At 39.4% G+C, this 15,726-nt stretch overlaps 1 protein-coding gene across 4 annotated transcripts in view; it reads right to left on the reverse strand.

Moving 5' to 3' along the window:
• The window catches only part of CHD2 (chromodomain helicase DNA binding protein 2), a 113,429-nt gene that overhangs the window by 34,902 nt on the left and 62,801 nt on the right, over window positions 1–15,726 (reverse strand). For 3 of the 4 annotated variants that reach the window (XR_010659124.1, XM_065906515.1, XM_065906514.1), the window contains 8 exons: window positions 15,269–15,340; window positions 12,023–12,172; window positions 11,185–11,333; window positions 10,080–10,176; window positions 9,574–9,666; window positions 5,966–6,136; window positions 4,832–5,007; window positions 393–434 (listed from right to left, as the gene is read on the reverse strand). Coding sequence is in view for 3 of the 4 variants with exons in the window: in XM_065906515.1 (XP_065762587.1) it covers window positions 393–434; window positions 4,832–5,007; window positions 5,966–6,136; window positions 9,574–9,666; window positions 10,080–10,176; window positions 11,185–11,333; window positions 12,023–12,172; window positions 15,269–15,340 (950 nt within the window). In the remaining variant the exon portion in view is untranslated. Of the gene's footprint in view, window positions 1–392; window positions 435–4,831; window positions 5,008–5,965; window positions 6,137–9,573; window positions 9,667–10,079; window positions 10,177–11,184; window positions 11,334–12,022; window positions 12,259–15,268; window positions 15,341–15,726 lie in introns of those variants that run through there. The other variant, XM_065906517.1, reaches the window with a different exon arrangement.

The raw sequence follows: 15,726 nt of genomic DNA on the forward strand, positions 1-15,726 counted from the left end.
TACTTTCTGTCATAAAGAATTTGACTTGGAAGAGTCCACAAAAACAGACTAATTCAGAAAACAGGGGAAAGGGTTCAGCTTTCTTTATTAACTAAATGGGCTATGGGGTGAAGTGGCCAGAAGCTATTAGCACTAGTTTGCTTCTTTGGGCTCAATCACTTTCCTTTCTCCAGCCTACTTCCATTCACTTCATTGTTCCTAGAAGCAAAGTTCAGTTACATCTGCAACACATTTTGTTGATCTACAAGTCATCTGGAGCATGTCATGTCTAAAAATCAGACTGTCAAAAGGTGCCAGACCTTAAAAATGGAAAACAGAACCAAAAAAAGAAACTGCTACATAATAGAAGGGAAAAAGAAGTGGATAAGAAACTATTGTGTTACTAAACTTACCGTTCAAGAGGGAGACCAAACTTCTTATATGCCTTGATGAACCTAGGAAAATGATTAATAAATCACATTTAAAAAGCAGACTTCAGCTATGCTGGTGCAAACACATCCTGTGATGAAATATGAGCCATAAAAACGGTCAAAACATAAAAATGGTCAAAAAGAGATTTTGCCCAATCCTTGCAACTGCCACTAAACGAATGAATATCGAATGCCTTTGAAAATAGCCAACTTAAAATGAGTGCTAAAAAGCTTTTCAAACCAAAGATCAACTTTATTCCCAGTGACTGGTCATGAAACTGCTTAGGGATGTAACTGAGTATGGTGGCTTAACTCTAATAATATCATTTTTAGAAGGTACAAGTTTATAGGTAATAGGTAATATATGATTTAATAACCACAACTCTTATGATAAAATCCAATATAGTTTTACAGGTCTATTCAGTCCACTGCTATTACTTTCAATTACACACTACAATATTTTCCATTATGTTCTGGTCATTAATACAACTAGAAGAGTTTTAGGACTGCCTCAAGTACTTTTTGTAATGAGGCAAAGTAAAATAAATTTATGATTTTAAACTTTTTAGGCAAAACTATTTTGGAAACTCTGACTCCTTCTGTCAAACGGTGTCTCTGACCTAAAACCTAATCATCCTTCCACAAGTCTCTAGTCTAAACTATGCTAAATGCCAATATATGTGAAATCTGTTCCCCTCCCTAGAGCCAACCCTTCCATTAAAAAAGCAAGATTCATAATATATGAAGGGCATCACTGTAAAATGCCAAATTATCTGGTTAGGTAACAGTGAAAGAAGAGATACCATGGACAAAAAAATGATAAGAGAAGGCACGGCAATTCTTAAAAATGGTGATGAATATGACAATAGCTATGAAACAATATTAAAGGAATAGCATGGATACAAGGATTAGGAAAGTACTATATGTGAAAGCAAGCCTGAGGGTTATTCCTCAACTCTACATTTCTTTTTCTTGACATATACTGAAATATTTTACATCTGAAATAATATGCCCTTTTGAGCTTACTTCAAAATAATAGTGAGACAGAGAAGCATTCTAGGAATGATGGGATAATAAGGACCTCTGAAAATCTGCTCCTTCACAAAAGCAACAAGAACACTGGCAAAAACTGTCCAAGTCAACTTTGTTGGAATGCTGGAAATTAACCAAAGGCTTGCAGCTAACTTATAAGCATATATCCAAGAAAACAGCTGAATCTCAATGTGAATGGTGAGCTCGCTGCCATTCTGACTTGCTCTGTTTCCCATGCCCTCTCCCCAGAACCAAGACTGCCTTGAAAACCACTTTCCCAGCTACAGCAGCTACGCAAACAGCAACACAGCAGCCATTACAGGGAGCAGAACGGGCTTGGCGCTCCGCAGAAGCCCCTTCCCCAGAGAACAGCGCTGTCTGGCCTGGCCGACGGCACCCTGAGAGACTCCATTCTCAGGCTCATCTTCATTTGACTCGGGTCTTTGTGAAGACACTGTCCATAGTTCATCAGTCAAAGATCAATCAGAAACAAAGGTTCAACACCATGGCTGCCTGAAGCAGCACTATAAGCTGGGGATGAACAAGCTGATCAAAAACTGTGATGGAAAAACTGGGGTGAAAAGATGTTCACAGGTGTCTTTGAAAAGCTAAGGCATATTCCTGGGAATCTAGAAGGCTGCACATGTGTAGGGCTGTGTGCAGGCACAGTGAAGACAGGAGAAGTTGTTCACCTCTCACCTCTGACCAGTCTTCAGGCTCCACACAAACAGGAGCTGAACGATAAGGCAAAGTCGTAAACTGCCTGCCAGAGCACTGAACACATGCCTCAACATCCACAAGGAGTCCTTCAGCAAAGGCTGGAGATTTACTGTTTGGTAGACTTGAGGTGCTTAAGAAAGTCTCTGCCCAGTCACTAGCTGAGCTCTAAGCTAAATGAGCAGAGACTTCACAGAACTAGTCCAGAAAAGTTACCAAATAAGCAAACAACGACAATAACAAACAGCAAACACAAAAAACTCTGGCTGGCAGGGAGATTTTGATGTCCAGACTAGCCACATTTTACTACTTAAAATGTCCAGTTTTCAACAAAAAGTTATAGGAAACAAGAAAGTATAATCTATATACAGGGAAAGAAGTCAGTTTTCAATGGAAATAGTATCTAGGAAATCCAAAAGTTGAACTTAATAGACAAAGGATTTAATCAACTATTGTAAATATATATAAGAACTAAATGAATCCATGTCTGAAGAATTTAATGAAAATTTGAGAAAGATGTATCACTAAATGGAGAATATTAGCAGAGATGGAAATTATATAAAGGAGTCACATATAAATTGGAGTTGAAAACTACAATAACTAAGATGAAAAAAATCACAGGAGTAGATGTGAACTGACAGAAGAAAAACATCAGCGAAAAGGTAAGTCAACAGAGACTATCCAATGTGAAAGAGAGAAAAAATAAAGACTATCCTTCAAAAACAAAGGAGAAATTAAGACATTCCCAAATAAATAAAGATAAAACTTGTTGCTGCAGACCTGCCCTAAAAGAAAACTAAAGAAGGGTACTTTGGGCAGAAATGAAAAGACATGAAACAATAACTCAAATCCACATGAATAAACAACAGCCTCAGGAGGATACCTGAGTAAGTAAAAAACACAGTGTATATGTATTTTTTTCAACAACTCTTTACTTCTCCTGAATCATTTTAAACCTGTACAATAAAAGCACAAAAAGGGAGAAGGAGTGTACCTAAACTGGAGTAAAGTTTTAGAATACCACTGAAATTAAGTTGGTATTAGTCCAAAATAAATTGTTCTAAGTTAAAATATTGATTATAATCTCCAGAGAAACCACTAAGAAAATAAATTTTTAAATGTAAAAGAAACAAGAAAATTAAAATAGTATACTAAAACTCATGCAATACAGAAGAATGCAGTAATGGGGGAAATAATGAAACAAAAAAGATACAAGACATAAAAAACAAACAGAAAAATGCAGACATAAATTCTATTTTATCAGTAATTGCATTAAATGTAAATGGTTTAAAGATTTCAACCAAAACAAAGAAATCAATAGAATGAATTTTAAAAAATCATCTAACTAAATACAGCCTATAAGAGTTGCAAGTTAGATTCAAAGACACAAACAGATTGCAATAAAAAAGGAAAAAGATATGACATATACAATATCAAAAGAGTTAAGAGTATCTACATGAGTATTGAACCAAGATATAAACTTTAAGACATAAACTGTTGCTAGAGACAGAGGACATTTTATAATGAGAAAAGGGCTAGTCTATCAACACAACATATTATCAAGTATATACGCCTAACAGCAGAGGCCCAAAATATAGGACGCAATAACTGACAAAATAGGAGAAATAAATAATACAGCAACAGTAGAGATGTCAACACCCCATTTCCAATAATGAATACAACAATCAGGCAGAAGATCAAAGAAAATAGAAGATCTGAACAGCAGTAAACCACACAGACCTAATAAACAGCTTTTGCACATCCCACTCAACCTCAGCGCAATATACTCTTCTCTGTGCAACACTAGAGGTAGGGGGCAGCAGAAGCAGGGCCACACACAAGGCAGACTGCCGATTCATAATGGTTAAGAGAATACCCAGGGGAAAGGGTGCTGAGATTTTATCAGTGTTTGTATGTATTTACGTTTTTCCATAAGAAAGAAAGAAAGAAGAACAGAACACGTATAAGATTTAGTGGGAAACAACGACCTCATGGTTTCAAATGCTGACCTAAAAGGACTATGTGATATAGTTGAATTAATAATATGGATTAGATCATAAAGCTAGCTATCTTCAGAGTTTCTACTTTCTTCACCTGTTTAAAAAGATAACATATAAACTAGGGGGAAACGGTTTGAAAGCAACAATTTTAGGTTTTTCTGGAGGGCAGAGGGATGTGAATCAGACACCAACAAATGTGTGGAAAGTACTGACAGAGAAAGATGCCTAAAACTGACAGAAAGTAACAAGAAGCAAGCTGACGAACAATATGCTGTGTATAGCAATGTGCTGTATGTATTAGTAAACCAAACTGATACCAGTATTAACACTAACAGAAAGCAAACTGGGGTTATCTGTACTCTAATTTTTTATATTATACCATTTCTTCTATATACATTGTTAAATATGTATGCATGTATGTACTCAAATTCTTCAATAAAAACAAAAAAAAGTCCCAGCCCAAGGTGGCCGCCAACAGCGTCTTTCCTCTTGACTGGACTTTCTTCATCATGAAATGTTCAGAGCAGAGAACAAGTAGTAAACAAAGCTCAGCTGAGGAAAAGCTTGGACTCCAGTCTCCCTGCCGTCCTCCGCCCTCCTTGTCACCCAGGCCAGGGATGTACAGCATGCCCGCCCAAATGTGAGGGGAGGGAGAGCAGGGCCTCCACCAACCTCCGGATCTCAGCGTCCGTGAATCCCTCCACCAGGTCCTTCCGCACACTTCGGGGACGCCCTCTGCGCTTGGGCTTCTTGTCATCATCAGAGTCATCCGTCTCACTCTCAGAGGCAGAGGACCTCTGGGCCTGTCTCTTAGACTCAGTGTCAGAGTCACTGTCATTTGTCTGAGCCTGAAAATGCAAAGTTACACTGTAGCAAATGCCAGGTCCAAGTGATCTAAGGACTAAGACCAGCCTATCTTAACTCCTTAAAGCTCAGAACTTCCTATTGTATCAGGCAAGTCAAACTGCCTTTAAGAAAGAGGGAGGCAGATAGCATGTGATGAAAGAAGATCTGCTTGGGGTATTCACACTGCCAGAGACATACTGTCTCTGGTCATCATTAAGTACATACTGTCTCTGGTCATCTGGTCACCATTAAGTACCCTGGAATAAAAATATTTGGATTGTAGGTTCATGCTTACTTTCTTGGGCAAATTACCTCTCCACGCCTTTGTTTTCCATTTGTAAAATGGGGATAATAGCATCTATAATACAGGGTTTTCATATGAATTAAATGAGTCAGTTAGTGTAAAAGCACTGACTTATGCCTGGTACACTGTGAATACTCAATAACTACTATTAGCTAATATTGATTTACTAGGATCTTAGGCAGACCTAAGTGTGCTATCACCAACAAACTGAGTAATAAAAACATAGTTTATCTATTTCTATGTTCTTGCAAAAATCAAATTAGATAGTGCCTCTCATGGTGCTTTGTGACTGAAGCACCTTTATATAATCTCTTACTAAGTATTTATATAATCTCTTACTAAGTATTTATACTAAGTGCTATGAACGAACCTTTACAGGTGAAGAGACATTTGACTCTGAAAGCTGAAGGCCTTGCCGATCAGAACCAAACTGTCAGAATTACTACTTCTAGTGTCAGGCGCAAAATGCAGCCTTCTATCAAACTCAAATTCTGTTCAGCCATCTCACAAAGGGCCAAGATGCAGAGATGGAACATCTCCCAGGTATACACCTGGGCCCTGTGCACGCGTCCACTTCCCTCTGCTAAGTTTCCAAAATTCTGCCCTGGAACCAACCCTCCATGTCAGAAGCACTTTCATCTCGTTCACTAGATCACCTTTTTAGTGGAACTCCTAATTCGAGGCAACATGTAAATCTCTTCCAGCTCCTTCTGCCGCTCTTCCTCCTCCACTTTCTTCCTCTGCTCCTCTGGGATGATCTCATCCCAGTCCTTGTGAGGACGCTCATCAAGCTCTTCTTCATCCTCCATCGTTGCGAAGTTGGCAACCTTACAACAAAAGGACTTCAGTCTGACAGACATTTCACTACTTCCCAAACACCAACTACTGAAACGCCAACTCATGCAGTGCTTTGAATCTAAAATGCTATGAATGATAATGGGACTCCTATGATATTACATAATCAAAAAAATCAGTTTTCTACTAATTTCTCCCTCATCCCCTCAAAAAAATCTACTTGCCAAGTTCTAAAGTTCATCAGGAATTTTACTTAAGAATAAAGAAAGATAGAAAGATACAAACTGTCTTATGTTTTATTAAAAGATGTGCTATTAAATCATACACATTTTCTAATATATTAACTAGAACTTTTAGATTCATTTAGATGCTAATAATTGAAGGGAACTCCCTGGGGGTTCAGTGGTTAGAACTCCATGCTCCCACTGCAAGACTGCAGCGGACACAAGTTTGATCCCTGGTCAGGGAACTAAGATCCCACATGCCGTGTTGTGTGGCCAAAAACACGGTAAATATAGATCATAACATCCGAATCCCTAATGTTAGCCCAGTGTGGACTGACAGGCCTGTACATGGTAAACTGCTACTGAATACAGCTCATCTGAAACAAAGCGTAACTCAAAGCAGTAGCTACTATCTAGTCAACTGGTTACTTTATTCACTTTTATTAAAAGTATAGTAGCTCAAGGTATTTCATTATTTCACATGCTCAAAACTGTACTTTAGTCTCAGGAATAAAAACAAAAACATAAAATGCAAAAAATTCAAGCAAATTTGGAAGAATATTCCATTTACTTCATGTTGTGGTCTGATCACTAAGTCATGTCCAACTCTTGTGACCCCACGGACTGTAGACTGCCAGGCTCCTCTGTCCATAGGATTTTTCAGGCAAAAATACTGGAGTGGGTTGCCATCTCCTTCTCCAGGGGATATTCCTGACCAAGGGATCAAATCCCAGTCTTCTGCATTGCAGTCAGATTTTTTACCAACTGAGCTATCAGGAAAGCCTGATATCAGACATTTAGTATCTATTTATATAGACATAATATGTATTCCAAAAAGAAAGGTATCTGCATGTATGAGTCTGAAAGTCTTAGACTATGGCTACAGAGAAACATCTACCAACTCTGGCCACTTCTGAGCAGTGGTGGGCAGGCCCCAGGCCTGGACTAAAGTTAAAGAGCTTTAGGAAGTTCCATTCCTCAAAATAACTTAAGAGCTGACACTGAAATCAGAACTTTCAGGCAAAATTAACTCTTAACTTCCAACATGGATATCATGTCTTCACAATCAGAATTTTAATATTCCAGGACAAAACCAGAGGTGTGTAATTCCTGAGATTTAAAATTTAACATTTTTCTGTTCCATAAAATGAATTATCTGTCTGATCTCTCAAGTTAAGCACTATTTGTAACTACTTTAGATCTCACTTTTAAAATGGTATTAGGTGATACAAATACCAATACTGCACATACATCAGTGGTTCATGCAATTGGGAATTTAACTTTCCCAAGAGTGGTGCAGCAGTCAAGGGCCAGACTCTACAGGCCAGAATCCCTGTCTAAGAAATAATAACTCCAAACGTGTAACTTTAGGAAATCTACTTAGCCTCCTTGTGTCTCAGTTTCCTCATCTATAAATGATGGTAACAGTGACTTCAACACAACATTGTTGTAAAAACTGAAAGACTGATATACAGAATGCACTTAAAACAGTGCTTATAGTATGAATTTTATAAGGATTGGTTATTATTACTTAAGAAACGTGTAGTCATAAATACCTTAAAAAAATGTTTGTTATGTTTCCAACATGTTAAATTAGGTTAACAAAAAAGAATTATTAGGAAAAGAAAGTCAATTCAGTGATGCACTCCAGACATACAGAGTCCCTAAGTAAGCAGAATCCTACCTAACTAGATGCTGAAACATAATGGCCAAAAGGGCTTTAGAAAGATAAGTGTCACCAGTCATCTGGCTTCTGATCAATCTGTAATATGCAGAAATTTTTCAGACCTAAATAATCATATAATATTTTGATTAGGACACCATCATGAAGATTACTTCTGTTTAAGAAGGGAGCATTAGTCACAGAAGTGAAATCCAGTTGAAACGCTAACAATTCACCTCCATCTTCTGCATCCTTAAGACACATTATCTCTGATCCTAGCATTCTGTGATCCACTCAACCCTTTTCTTTTTCTTCCACTGAGACAACTTCTACTTGTGGCCAACCCTGGACTTCATCACAAAGTACTGCTTCCTCCCAAACACTTCTTTCTCAGTCCTAGTGGGTCTACCACACAAAATCATCCATGTAAACCTCTTACCCTTGTCCCTAACATGCACAGAACCAACCAATGATGAATCCACTCAACCACATTCTCACTTGAACCTGGGCAACTTTTTGCCACTTTGATGACTCTTCTGTGCCTCCTAAGCCAATCTTCCACCTTGGAATGAACAACTGATTCAGTTTTTCTGACCTCAAGTAATGCTGGAGAGTCATCTGATCCTGCCGACTTGCTCTAACATGAAGCCCCACCTTCTAAATTCAGCTCTAGTCCCTATCAAGTTCTTCCCAGCAACTCCTGGCCCCTGGATGGAGCGATCCCAAAACTGCTCCACTTCTCAGTAAACACCTCACTTACTGGTAAGTAAGGTCACCAACTGGAGCTTCTATATCATCTCTCCCCTCTCCTTCCCAAAGTGTATTCTTCTTTTGTCTTTCAAAAGCCAGATCTTCCATCTGTGCTTTTGATTATATCCCTTCCAGTCTCCTCCTGGGCAATGTGCAACCAAACTGTCCTTTTTTCCTTAGAACCTTCAATGTTTTCCTATTCTCAAGCTCTTTCCTCAACCTAGAAACATGGTAACACCTTTCAAAAGCCTTACCTTGCCTGACCCTTTCATCCTTATAAATTACTTTCACTGTTTTCCTTACTAAGCTTTTTAATAAAGTCTATACTCAGCACGGTCACCTGCTATTCATCCGGTATCCAGCTTTTGCATTTAGTCCTGAACTCATTTAATTTTCTATCAAATACCACCAATCATCCCACAACTTCCCGAATGCCACGAAGTCAGCAGGAGCTTCCCACCTTCTACTTTCATACCTCTGACCTCTCTTTGTCATGATTCTACTAATGTCTCTCCCAGAGCTCCACATTATCTAGTTCTCCACCTGTCCCACTGACAGCGTATTTGCAGCTTTTCTCACACCAACTATCTCTTTTCTATCCACCGACTCTGGGCAAGATGTACCACTTCAGTGGTTACCCCCATGGGAAGGACTGTACAGTCTATATTTACACCATTCTTGGAACTCTAGAGAATGATTTTAAGGGATATGAATCAATTTAGGTAAAAAGAAAAGCATAGAGTGTCTTGCACTGACAGAGTACTGACAGGCATTACTTATTATTGGTTCACAAATCAATGCCAAGGACTTTCTCAGACAATGATTTTAATACCTTAAATTGTGACAGAAGTTCATCTGTTGCACTTGTTGAGACTTCGTTCTCTCTGGTTTCAGCCAAGCGCAAAATTTCATCTATATCCATTTCCTAAAAGAACATGGTAAAAAGGCAACAGTGGTTAGCACTGACTGAGAATACTGGTGCAAATAAACCAACTCTCTTCTCTGATACTCCATTTTCTTTTACACTCAGTTTTTATAATGTTTTATATCCAACATTTCAAACTACTATTTATACAAATCATAAGATGAAACTTCAGAAATTACAAGAAATAAAATTGGAATAAAAAAGAGCAAAGACAAAATCCTCAATACTTTTCTCATTCTTTCCTAGTCAATTTTGTAAGTGCTTTCAGCTCTATAAGAAAAAAGAGAAGCTATGTTCTGCAAGTAACTACTCTTTCTTTAGAAAAGTCTCAGGCTCGGAATGTGCTTCCAGAAAAATTTAGACTCTCACAGATGATACTTATCAAGAAAAATTTTCCCCTTATTGTTAATTACCTGAGGCTCTGATTCCTCCCCTTCAAGTTCTTTGAAGAGATCCTCTGCTCCAAATTTCAAAATCGCTGTCAGCTCTTCTTTATTAAAAGGATTTGAACTGTAGAAGTAAAATGAAGTTGTAATCTCTTAGGGACGTCAAATAACCTCTATTGAGTTCTAAATATCTATTCTTCCTAAAGAGGTCCAACTATTGGCGAAAATAGAAATTCTGCCACAAGAAAAATGATCTCACAAATATTTCATGGTTTTTAATCCACAGGATGAGTCTGCAGTGGTAAACCTAACTTACCAAAAGACTAAGAAATTATTTTCCTGTTGGTTCATCTATTTACATGGGTAAGCAAGAAAGAAAATAAGCAACATGAAAGAAGGGAATTCTCTCTTCATCCTTTGATTCAGAAAGTTATTGTTCACCAAGAATTTTCAAACACCTCCTCTCTGGTCCAAAATAAAAGAACAAGCTTTTTCTGTCTAGTTTTCTTTTTAGTGGAAAATCATCATCACCTAATCAGAAAGGGCTCGTTTGATTTAACCTGTAACACAAACTCTAAGACAGCCACAGAAGATGCTCAAAAATTTGGTCAGAACGTACACTCTCTAAGAGAAACAGTTGTGCTTCCAAATAAAGCCAGTTGAAACTTAAAACTATTTTCCTTTCATACCCTTTTGTTTTCAATAGGAAAGGCAATCTCCACACAAACATTTTTACCAATGGTAAGAAACGGCCACCAATTCACTGAAAAGTCCAAAGCAATACTGTGCCAGGCAGAAAGCCTGATGGCGAGCACACAGCTGCCGCTTCTGCTGCTGTGTCGTACGGCACAGGCAGAACCAAAAGCAAGAGGCGGGAAGGAGGGCAGGAAAGACAAGAAGGCACATGAGGAGGGCTGATATGCCAAAAAATAGAAAAAAAAAGAGGAAGGAGAAACAGGGAAAGCAAAATAAAATGAAAATGTCATCTTGCAGTTTTGGCTTGGTCCTTTCCAAGTAATCAACGATTGATTAATGTCTGTTGTAGAGCATCTCATGAGAAGAATGAATGTATTACACAAAATGATGATGTAAAATTGACTTCTGCTACCTCTCCCACCTTTCTGGCACTTACTTGGACCTTCCAGAGTTGTTTTCCAGAACCGTTCGGCCAGTGGTATCCATGCGCTGAATCACCAGATGGTCCAACACCATCTTCTTTTTGGCCCGTTCTATGATCTCTTCCTCCACGGTCCCCTTTGTAACCAAGCGGTAAATATTCACCTGTAAGAAAAGGCAATGTTGTGCTTATGCCTGTTCATACACATAGAAAGTTACTTCTGTCTAAAACCAAGAAGAGAAATAAAAAAAAAAAAGTCTGTTCTCTGCTATGGCATACTACTTGTAAGTCATCGATCCAAGCAGACAACTTAAGCATTAATATATATAATATCTTCTACTATGGGCAGCATGTTACATTCTTAAATAAAAATTGCCTCTAAGAATTATTATTATAGCCTTGACCTAACAATAAAAATGCTGCTAAAGAATTATCTGTTTCACCGAAACTGAATCTCCAACCACATGTGAAACTTAAAGGCAGCTAATATTGGAACAGACTTTGAAATTTATCCTTGAAGGAAACAAGTGTGTACTTTTGCAGCATACGAAAGCGCTAACGTTGAACATGTGTAATAAAAGTAGACTGTCTCGAACAATGTGAATACAACAACTTTTCTATACTAAAATAGAAATTTTCAATTCTAAGTCTGTTTATCATGTACCTTTGAGCAAGCCAGAAAGTTACTGGTCATACGCTTTACAGATGGTGAGAAAGAACTGTTCCATAACTATAGGCTCATCTCATCTCAGCCCTAAAGACAGCTTCTCTCTACTAGCTAATTAACAAATAGATATCTACCCACAGACAACGACCTCCCCTCCAAAACACATCCAAAGGCTTCTCCACTAACCTGCTTCTTCTGACCAATTCTGTGGGCTCGGGCTTGTGCCTGCAAGTCGTTCTGGGGATTCCAGTCAGAGTCAAAGATGACAACTGTGTCCGCGGAAGCCAAATTGATTCCCAGGCCACCAGCCCTTGTCGAGAGCAGGAAACAGAAGTCCTGTACACAATGCAATATACTACTTTATGCAGTGGCCTTCTCAGAAACAGTTTCACAGTCCAATAAGCCCTTATACCTGGAAACCCCTGCAGGTGTGAAGAAAAGTGAGATATGATGGACAAACTTTATGGAGGCTAAAAGAATGTCAGGGACTTGATGGCAGAGTGAATTTTCATTTGATTAAGAGGTAAGAGTTGGTGCAATGAGCTAAGGGAGTAAAGGAGAAATGGATAAGGCAATAGGAGCAAAAGAATTAGTGGTCTTGCCCAACTAAAATTAGTATACAAGCAATTAACAGAAACCAGACAAACTTAGTTATCAATGGATCACTTCAGTAAGTTGCCTACATACTTATTTCCTGGGTAAAGGTGAGTTATGCCATGTAAGGCAGGCAGTCCATGTAAGCAAGGAAACTTTATTGAGCAAATGTCCTTTCATTTATTAGGCTGCTGAGGAATACAGAAACACTGTACTAACAGGTGACGTGACGGAACCAGTGGGTAGCACAGGACCCTCAGTCACCATGGGACACGCACCAAGAAAACCAGAGCAGGACCAGCTGAAGAGCTGTGCACGGGGAAGACCCCGGCCCTGACACAGTCCCGTGTCCATAGCAGCGGCATACCAGAGACTGGCCAGGCACCTTACACCTGTCTGCATCTCGTGAAAGTGGCACTCACACACTGGCAGTTCTATCTTTTGATAAATGGCTGTATTTAATACATATACATACACGCAATGAAAGGGTCTCCCCAGTCTAAATAACAGTCATTCACCAACACTGTCACAGAACTAAAAATAGAGCTATCTCACAAGAACTTTTTTTTTTTTTCATTTTTTTTTCCACAAGAACTTTAAATAGTTCCAATAAAGAACTGATCACCAGGGGTGCTGAAGCACTGAGTCTGTGATCCTTGGCAGAAATACCCAGCAGTTCCACACCCTAGAGCGAAGTCCACAGGTAAACATTGAGAATAAGACATCTAAAACACGAAGGAAACCGGAGCTCTGAATGATCATAAAAGATTATTTTCAGTGTCACTCTTTATCAAAGGCAGTATGAATTACATTAAGATACTAGTTATGTCTATTACCAAATAGGGAAAGGTTAAAAATTATGAAACTGAAAGGTGAGGTAAAACAGAAGTATTCATACATAAAAGTATGAACATACGGACTTCCCTGGTGGTCCAGTGGCTAAGACTCCGTGCTCCCAATGCACGGGGCCTGGGCCCGATCCCTGGTCAGGGAACTAGATCCCACATGCCTCAGCTAGGACTAGGCACAACCAAATAAATACATTTTTTTAAAAAGTATGAATATAAATTGTTTGGAAAAAGTGATTCGGCAAAAGGCACTAAAAACCTTTTTCACATGCTCATATCCTCTTAATTAAACATCTGACAACAATAAAATGGTTAAATAAATGAGGGAACAGGCATGAGAAAACATTAGAAACCATGATTTTTTAAATCTTTAATGATATGGAGAAAATGCTTAGAGTAGAATTTTGAATGAAAGGTGACAACAAGACTATATGCAGCATGATTCCAACTGGGGCAAACGTAAAGAAATAAACGGCTTCCTCTCGGATGAACGAAACGAACCCAAATGATATGAATAGCAAGCTGGAATGGGACTTTGTACAGCTTTTCTTCTTTGTACTCTTCACCAACTTGCAAAATTTCTAAATGTACATGTAATACTTTCCCCCAGTAATAAAGTACATAAATTTTTTAATTAATTTAAGAAAGACTCAGATTTGCAGAAAATGGTAGAGAAACCATTTTCACCATCTAGCCATGGGGTAGGGGGACAAGTGGAGAACTATGAAGAAACCAACTTTAGTTTTTTCTGACACAGGGTAGTCTAAGACATTTAACTCACACTGAGTTTTAAACTAAGAGTAAAGGCACAAAAAACCGATCTCAACACATTCTGAACAAAAATAGCTGACACTGATGGCATGCTTGCTCAGGGCTGTGTGCTAATTGTTACACTGAAGTCGTCACTGCAGGGTTATGAAGCAGGGAGTGAAATCATGCTTTTACAGGTGAGGACATAGGAGGAGGGAAAGGAGGAATGGGAATAGATGGTTATCAATATTTTTAATAATTCAATTCCTCTTGTCCTTGACTATTTACAGCCTTGGTTCTGAAGAGATTAGTGTCTAAAACTCCTCAAGGAAAACTAAAATTTTAGGCTAGAGAAGAAGCCAGAATACCACAGTCTAATTGGGCCTGTGTGCAATTCGAGGGGCAGGAATCCTGCCACTCTGGAGGGACAGACACAGTGCTTAAAGCTCATGAGAAAGCAGAGTGAAGTCCGGTCTTTCCACACAGAAGAGCTGCCCAGACTTCAGAGGCTCCTAGGCTCTCTCCACTGACTGCTTGGTCTCACCTCCAGCACTCTCCTTGGCTTCCTCTCCTCCTCACACCGCTACAGCCCTCCACACTAAACCTTTCTTCCTCCTTCTCTCCAACCCCACCATATTTAACAGCTTGACAGGCACACATGACAAGGTTACACAGCTTCTGGCTTGTCCTAAGGGCTCTTCCACACGTGCCTTAAAAACAAAATACTTTATATTGCCAAAGTCAAGCTGAACACCTAACAGATGAACCAACGCTGCTATCAGTCCAAGCAGGGGAATTAAGCCACATCCCTACCAAGGTCCAACAAATTTGGGACACGACAAACATACTTTTCAAGACTCAAGTCACCAAGAGTACAGGTGAGAACCTTCTGAAGTAGCACACATGTCAAAGTTAATCCTATTGGTCAGCCCTCCGCAACCTGGCCTTGTTTTTCTTCTAGGTCCAGAAATTTGCCATCTGGGAGCACCAGAGAGCACTCTGTTGCTATCAGAGCTACTCTGCCATTAATCCAGCCCAAGGAAGAGAAACAAGCATGCATATGCTTTTCTGGGGTGACAAACAACCATGTTAAGAGGCACCTTTTACGTCAGTGATTTCTCTTATCAGGTAAGACAGCTGCACTGTGAACTGTTTCTGAAACAGCACATTCAGCTAGAAAGGCTTTCCCCCTTGATACAGAGCCCAGACTGCCCAAATAACAAAGCCATGCATGCTGTACCTCAGACCCATCTGCGTTGAAGTGGTCCAGCGCCTGTTTTCGGATTTCTCCCTTGATGGAACCATCCAGACGCTGTAAAAATAAACCACGAGAAAATCATAAGGTAGGAAAATCAGCTGCACTCAAAATAGAAGAGAAGACTTGAAACCTTCCTCACTCCAACACCCTCTGAGTAAAAATAACCAGAACACACTGGCCAAGGGCCGTCCAGGGGCTCTGCTTGAGCAGCACACCCAACATGCCCCAAGCTCTCCGGTTACACACTCCAGCTCAGAAGCTTCTGGTTCTAAGGGACACCTAGGTTCACCCAAGGATCAGTACGGCCACTAGGACAGCAACCGAGCTGTGCTCAGAGGCTCTGTCTGATTTTCCGTCTGTGGGTACTCAAGAGACTAGGAAATACTACCAGTGGTCCCCTCCTGCGGAATCAGCTCCTGCGGAAAAGTGATGCTCCTAAG

The sequence above is a fragment of the Muntiacus reevesi genome, chromosome 15 (assembly GCF_963930625.1).
Source record: "Muntiacus reevesi chromosome 15, mMunRee1.1, whole genome shotgun sequence".
Lineage (NCBI taxonomy): Eukaryota > Metazoa > Chordata > Mammalia > Artiodactyla > Cervidae > Muntiacus > Muntiacus reevesi.